The sequence below is a fragment of the Triticum urartu genome, chromosome 6A, assembly GCF_056163025.1.
Source record: "Triticum urartu cultivar PI428250 chromosome 6A, HENAU_Tu73, whole genome shotgun sequence".
Lineage (NCBI taxonomy): Eukaryota > Viridiplantae > Streptophyta > Magnoliopsida > Poales > Poaceae > Triticum > Triticum urartu.
In genome coordinates, this window is record NC_141878.1 from 113,463,964 (window position 1) to 113,471,870 (window position 7,907).

At 48.3% G+C, this 7,907-nt stretch overlaps 1 protein-coding gene across 2 annotated transcripts; it reads right to left on the reverse strand.

Moving 5' to 3' along the window:
- Window positions 1–4,089: 4,089 nt before the first annotated feature.
- On the reverse strand, window positions 4,090–7,323 carry LOC125515969 (uncharacterized). 2 transcript variants are annotated; one of them, XM_048681444.2, is made up of 2 exons: window positions 5,998–7,319; window positions 4,090–4,451 (listed from the first exon to the last, which is right to left on the reverse strand). In XM_048681444.2, exon 1 carries the CDS (start codon window positions 7,303–7,305, stop codon window positions 6,013–6,015), a length of 1,293 nt encoding a protein of 430 aa, XP_048537401.2. In that variant the 5' UTR covers window positions 7,306–7,319; the 3' UTR covers window positions 4,090–4,451; window positions 5,998–6,012. The 2 variants fall into 2 exon arrangements, with proteins under 2 accessions (XP_048537401.2, XP_048537402.2); XM_048681445.2 differs by lacking the exon at window positions 4,090–4,451 and adding an exon at window positions 4,458–5,555 and having other exon boundaries at window positions 5,998–7,323.
- Between the last annotated feature and the right edge of the window lie 584 nt (window positions 7,324–7,907).

A 7,907-nucleotide genomic window follows, 5' to 3' on the forward strand; every position in this document is an offset into this window, starting at 1 on the left:
AAAAACACTTGTCTACGGCGGGCAAAGAAGTTTTGGTTAAATCAGTTGCACAAGCAGTCCCGGTATATTCCATGTCATGTTTCAAGCTGCCACGAGGTCTGTGCGAACATCTGAACATGTTGATTCGGAAATTCTGGTGGGGGAGTAAGAATGGAAAACGTAAGCCTAACTGGGTATCATGGAAGGCCATGACACAACCGAAAAACATGGGGGGCTTGGGATTCAAAGATTTTGAACTTCTTAACTTGGCGATGTTAGCCAAGCAGGCCTGGAGAATATTGCAAAACCCCGAGTCCCTAAGTGCCCGCATATTGAGAAGTATTTACTTCCCAACTTCCTCCTTTTTGGAAGCTCATCTGGGTAGTCATCCAAGTCAAATCTGGCGAGCGGTAATAGAAGGGAAGGAAGTTCTAAAATAGGGCTTGATTAAACGGATTGGCAATGGAGAGTCAACTGATATTTGGAACGACAACTGGCTGCCCCGTACGGAGATGATGCGGCCCTATGGTAGCAAGGTTGTGAACCCTCCATCACAAGTCTCAGAATTGATAGATGCAACATCGGCCACATGGAATAATGAGAAGGTAGCACAAGTTTTTCTGCCAATGGATGTCTCGGTTATCCTGACCATTCCCCTCTGCACAAGGAATATTCCAGATTTCTGGTCATGGCATTATGAATCATCGGGGGTGTTCACAGTCCGGTCCGCATATGCGATGCTGGTTTCTACTAGGCAGAGGAGGGAAGCATGGCTTGAGGAAATCCCCGGCTCCTCGAGTCTGGGCTCCGAGGGGAGCGCATGGAGATCGTTGTGGAAGACAAAGGTGCCCGGCAAAGTCAGGATGTTTCTTTGGAGGCTGGCAAGGCAATCTTTACCCACCGAGGATGTGAGAGCTCACAGAAATATGTCCACATCTAGCTAGCTCATGCGGGCTGTGCGGGGCTTTGGATTCATGGCGTCATTCTCTTTTGGAGTGCACCTCCTCCAGGTGTGTATGGGCCCTGTCTGATGCAAGTTTAACAAAGCAGATGAGTGTATCTACAGAGCCGAACGCTAAGCTCTGGCTCTTCTCTTTGCTAGAAGCGTTATCGCATGCATCTTTTGTTCAACTAGCGGTGACACTATGGGCAATTTGGTGGGCTCGTCGTCAGGCAATCCACGAAGGAATCTTCCAGAGCCCACACGCCACACACAGTTTTATCAAGCGCTTTATAGCCGAACTTCATAGTCTGGGAGATGGCGGGGCATCGGTTGCAACTGGCGGCACAAGGATTGTCCCCTGTACTCGGCCCAAGCCTCCGCCTAGAGGCTTTGCGAAGATCCACGTGGATGCAGGGGTTGGCCGGTTCAATAGAGGTGGCTCGGCTGCGGCAATATGCAGGGATGATCAGGGAAACTACCTGGGTAGCTCGGCATTGGTGATCCCGGGGGTAGTTGATGTGGCGACGTTAGAAGCCATCGCTTGCCGTGAAGCTTTGTCCTTGGCAGAAGATTTGAACGTTCATGACTTGATTATCGCTTCGGACTCCAAGCAGGTGATCAACGACATAAACAGAGGCTATGGAGGGAAGCATGGGGCTATTATCTCGGAGATTTGCTTTCGAGCTGCTGCTTTTAATTGTACCTTTGTTTTTGAGGGCCGTGCATCGAATGGTGATGCTCATACTATAGCTAGATCTTCGCTTTCTCTTTAGCGGGGGCGCCATATTTGGCTTGTTCACCCCCATGCAAACTGTATCCCACAAACTGTGGCTTATAATCAATAAAGTGTGTTTTACCCCTAAAAAAAAAACATCCGAACAAGGTGTGCTTCGAGTCATCTACTCTAGCATGACAAATTGGACATTCTCCACTGACTAACCTTCTCAAAAGTTATTAATTGACTTTCAAAAAAAGTTATTAATTGACCGACGTGCCAATTTTAGGGACAGCGCTCGACGATTCAGAAGCCGTCGGATGTGCATCGCATGACCGTAATTGTCTCTGGTGGTTCTTTAGTCGAGCGATAAATGTGACGTGTCGAAGTAACTAACAACACGTTCAAAGCGGAACAATTTTTGTGGGAAACGAGGCGTGCGATAAAATTGAATATGCACTGGGGTGGTTCATAACGAAGCAAATAAGAATCATCATCATTTCTTCTGCCTTATATTTTGGAAGGACGGTGGTAGAAATGGTAAAATGCAGACTTAATTTATTTCTGCCTCATACTGGTAATTACTTACATATGTAGAATATGGTGTAAAGTTCGGACATACTCGTACGGACGTATTTGTCAATGAGATCACCGGACAGTTCTGCAATAACAGCCTTGCAGAACTTATACGAGGACTCTAGGCATGTAGACTTATTCATACGGACGTACTTGTCAATGAGATCACCGGGCACTCCGTATGCAAGCATTCGGATGGCGGCAGTGCATTTCTGATAAGAGGAGAAACCGATCTTGCCGACGGCATCCTCTTTGCACTCGACATAGTCATCAGAGCAGACCACCCCCTCTCTAATACGGTTGAAAAGATGCCTACTCATACGGAAACGGCGGCGGAATTTTTGATATTTGAACAACGGATTTGTTGTATCAAAATAGTCCTTCCAAAGAAGGAAATGTCTGCTCTCTCGGTTGCAATTCAACGCCGGAAGGTGGCCCGGAATGGAGCCACGAAACAACGGCCGTTGGCTGTTGAGGTGGTGATGGACCAACACGGCAGCCAATATCTCCTCCTCCTCATCAGACGACGAATCGTCAAAGTCGCAAAGGAAATTGTGGGAAAAGAACTCATCGGCGGAGTCCATTTTCGTACCTTGGCAAACTGTCGAACAGCTTGCGGGCGTTGAAGAAGGAGACGGGCGGCAAAGGGAGCCGCGGCGCGCACGGACCAGCTAGTTGCCCTGCCGACATCCGACGAGCGTGTCAGTGAGGATCTGATCGGGGCGGCGAGGCGGCCTCTTGGTCGCGGGCGGCTATGCGGTTGGGGGGAGTGGCGGTGGGAAACAGTTTGCTCCCCGGCGGCAAGACGATGGTGGCGGGGCGACGGGAGGAGTGAGCGGCGTTGCTGGGCGGATGTGGAGGCGGCGGCAGCTGGCAGAGTCGCCGGCAAAAAAGGGCGGCGGTGTCGGCGACGAAGGAGGCGGACGAAGGTTGCTGTTGGTTGGGGGGTGGGAGAGGCCAATGAGCCACCGACTAGCGGGCCCTAGAAGAGGAGAAGACGAGTGGGCGCTCGTCCGTCGCGTGTCCGCGCCGACACAAATCCGGCTCAAAAATAGGCCGAAAATGGGTTGCCCACAGACAAAAAGCGGACGCGCGTCTATTTGGGTCGACGCGTTGAGCCGACTTTTCTGTCTGTGCCGATCCAAACGGACAGCAGCGGACGAAATGGATCGACTCATTAAAGTTGCTCTTAGAATAGCTTTGCAATAGCACGTAACCGATGGAAAAAGAGCAAAATTCTGGTACTTACCTGGGCAAGCCGTGCTACGTAGTGCAGGCGGCGGAATGATCGATGCAGCCGCAGATCGCTTCACTTCTGAAGGCAGCGATGAGAGGGAGCAGGCGTGGACTTTCCCAGAGGCCAGAGGTGAGAGATGTGGCACTTGTAGTACACAGGCGCTGCATCTGATCCAAATACATATGGGAATAGAAAATACTTGTGCTGATCCAGTCGCGCTCCGCCTCCCCACGTCATGTGGACCAGTGGACGTGGGGGGATAGTTTGACCCAGCGGATTATTTTTTTCTGCCACCAATCATCCTCAGCTCCCCGGTACAGATTGTCCAGCAATGGTTTTCCAGGCTCTCCCGGTCAGTCAAACAAGAATAGTGATGGGCAGTCTTGGATATGTTCCTTGTTTCTCGCAAAAAAAGAAGAAGAGAGAGTATATGTTCCTTTGTTACAGTGTATGCAGTTGCTGCAGCCACTTTGATCTTGTAATAGCTGTGGTGTACAGACTACAAAGCATCCACATAAAACCCCATTTGTAACAAGAAGGGTGCTCTAGCATCCGCATACATTCCTAGCATCACCAAGAGTTCACAAATAAAAGGGAAAACATTGTTTCTTCCGCCTTTATATTTTGGAACAGGGGCAGTGAAAATGGTAAGCATTTAGGCTTAATTTCCTCCGACTCATGTTGGTGATTACATTACTGCTGTTGAATATATAGGGGAAACTGCAGTGTGATGTCTCTAAGGGAAAGGCAGTACAACACACAACATACACTCATTTTCTGAATAAGTTTGGGGCGTGAAACACAGCAGAGCAAACCTAATCAACACTGCCAGCCAAGGACACGAGTATTTGGGTCGCAAGACAACCTCCAGTAAACCTCGCGTTGGCCCTGGAATTGATGAGTGATCCTCCCATCTTTGGTTGCCCTCAAGACTTCAGTTCCTGCTTCTCTAAACGGTTTTAACCCCCCACTTCGGCTCCTCTCAGTTTTCTGACTTCCGTCTGCATCAAGAATCACAAGTTTAGCCAATGACTTACCATACGAATATATCAATCATGAAAGGATCAGCAATTCTCTTCTGTTCGAAGCAAGCTTGACTTCTAAAACACCATATCGTTCAAAAAAAATCGATGCAATGCCAACAGTAGCTAGAAATACTTCATGTTTTTAAATTTGTGCAGCAAAAATAGTACAGATTAAAAGCACGTCAGATTATTCCACACAAACCTCGCAAGTGAACAGGAGAGAGATAAATGATAAAATGGTTTCATTCCGACACAAATTTGACAATGCATCTCAACCTTCCATTCTCTTCTTAGAAAGTTAGGAGGAGGGATATGATCATACGACCGGTTTTGTTTCAGCTGTTGATCATATGCCCTAGTTTAGAAACATGGCATCCCACCCCTCATTTAGTACTTCAGAAACAGAGATGCCAACAAATGACTACATACGGAGCAAAATGAGTGAATCTACACTCTAAAATATGTCTACATACATTCGTATGTAGTAGTTCATTTGAAATGTCTAAAAAGACTTATATTTAGGAACAGAGTGAGTATTATATAGCGTATGAAACGATAAACAAAGAGATTAGAGGTTCTCTATCCAGCCACCAATCCTTTCAGGATCTGTTATTAGTTCCATTCACAACAATTCTTCTGCAATGGTTATAGGATGAATCTTTGTTATCAGGGATACCTGACCAAAATTGAGAATCTCCATTTCTGTTTTTTGATACCAGTAATGTACTGGTTTTGACACATTTCTCTTATAAAGCTTTCTGCCAGCAATACTCTGTCCTAAGTTTACAGAGCCATATTGCCCTCTGTTGTTTGGGTCCACAAATATATACCAGTCTACTAAATGATATTTCCCAATATGTAGGTATTCATAACATAGCAAACTATGCTCTGAAAAAATCAATTCCCTTTCTAATCCCTACATGCAACGAGGCATGGTGTGAAGGAATGATTTAACCACAACAAGTCAACCACCAGTAGTCAAGATCATCCCTTGCCATCCAGCTAACCTAATTTCTGCCTTACTCTTAGTGGGTTTCCAAGCCGAATTTCTCATTTTAATCTCATGGGCAGGAGCTCCAACTGTAAAATATTTCATGGGATGAGTACCATATTGGAATACTGTATACAAGTAGGTGGATAGGCATTTCATTTCAAATATTAAGGTAAGGGAGGGAAAACAAAACAAAGGAGTGGTTAGGATAAAACAAAAATAACAAGCAGAACCTCTTACAAGCATTTACATATGAACAGTATCAAATTCAGTACAACTGGCAACACAACAGAAGCATCAAACCAAAATGACAACCGGGCCAATTAGAAAGTGGAATCTCTGTCTCAAAGGAGGCGGAATGCAATATGCGAACCAGTTCAGAAATGCAGCCACATAAAAACACAAGCAAGCATTTGGCAAATGCTACAAATATACTACATAGTCCAATTTGCTCGTTTCTCAAACATAATGTCATTTTAACACTACTGGACAACACCATCTAGTGGCCAAACAAAGGAAATGTTATGATACCTTATCCACATTCCATCAAGCACCTTCGAGTTGAGGGTGCACCTGGTTGTCTATCAAGCAAGGAGGCCATGCCATGATGTAGGGATGGGGATGGCCGTCAAATCTCCTCTGAAAGAGCGTAGCCAGCTCCCCTGTCTCCATGCATAGAGACATGAACCAACTAGGATTATGACCATCAAGGAACGTTTCCATGGTAGAGAAGTACACAAATCCACCAATAGTGGCCACAACCTTCAGGTCACCATGTTCCACAAGTGTACTCTCGGTGACCTCGACAATCGTCTCCAACGGAAACCTCTGGTCGAATATCCATCTCTCGATGCCGTCATCCTCGGCTCCCCGGACCCAAACAAAAAGCTCGAAATCAATTGGGCAGACAATGCAAGGCTTCCCATCCTTGGTCTCGCCAACCCTGAATATGAGATCTCGCGCCACCAAGGTCGGCGGCAAATCCATCTGGGAGAAATGTAGTGTCGCTGTGTTCAGCACAAGGATGTAGGCTTCATTTGTGTGTATCCAGTAGACGAACCCATTCACCAACGTGCCAACTTTAAGCCAGTGCTCGTCTTCAGGCAGTGGCGTCACAGCCTCCGACCACGGGAAGATCTGCCACTCCCTGCTCTCCGACGAGAAGACGGCGGCACGCGCCCGCGACTTGTCATGGCAGGTGTAGACCAGGCGCAGCGGCTCGCCGCCCTCTTCGGAGGAGAGGATGTAGCATCCGAGGTACTTGGCGTCGCCGCGGGCGCCGTCGAAGATCTTGTCGGGCGGCACGGGGATGAGATCCAGGGCCCGCGCGAGGGGGTTGTAGACGGCGAACTGCTCCAGGCTGCAGTTCTGGAGGAGGACGTTGCCGTCGCAGCAGCCCTCTATGGCCCACCCCGGGAAGGTGTCGTCGTCGGCGGGGAGGCGGGTGAGGAAGAAATCGGCACCGCGGACGGCGGCCGCGAGGTCAGGGTCGGCGCGGCGGCGGAGGGGCGCGAAGGCGGGGATGGAGGGGACTTCGGGGTCGAAGAAGAGGCCGAGGAGAGGGGGCAGGTGGGCCTCCCGGAAGCTGCGGCGGAAGGCGGGGGACGAGCGGACGGCGCCGAGGAAGGTGCGGCAGCTGAGGGCGGCACGGACGAGGCTCGGGAGGGAGGGGAGGCGGAGGAAGATCTCGCGGAGGAGATCTTCGTCGAGAGAGATTACCGTGGTGGGAGCGGGTGGCGGCGATGACTTCGCCGCCACCGGCGATGGTGGTTGCTGCCAGGCCATGGCTAACGCTGAACAGGAGGAATGGAGGGACGCTCTTATCCAGAAAATAATCATGTACAGGAAATAGAAGATAGTGTACTATTATACTTTTCTTGAGAAAAAAACATATTTCATTCTTTTGTTTGATTGTAATTTGAAAACTGAAGCCCTACGCTGCTAATTGACCGAGGCGAGTCTCGGAAAGTTATCACACCCAGAGAAGCTACTGTGTTGGGGAAAGTAGAAGAATTTATAGATTCATATTCACACAAGTGGGATGAAGATCTCCTACGGTCAGTTTTCAACCCAGTGGATGTCTACAGAATATTGCAAATCCCACTTCGTGTGGAGATTTTGAAGAACTTCATATTGTAGCATCACACAAAATCTGAAACGTTCTCAGTCAGATCAGCATAACGTGTTGAGTTTGATAATCAATATAGGAAACAATGGAATGTGATTGATGGGCAGGGAAGTCATCGAGTATATGACATATGGAAATATATTTGAAGGATGCGGGTCCCTGGGAAAATCAAACATTTTACTTGGAAAGTTCTCAGGGGCGTCCTACCGTGTCGAGGGACATTGGCTAGGAGGCACATACCAACGACAGCACAATGTCGATCTGTGTTGTGGGTATGGAGGATTCCCAACACTGCTTGTTTACATGCCAGAGG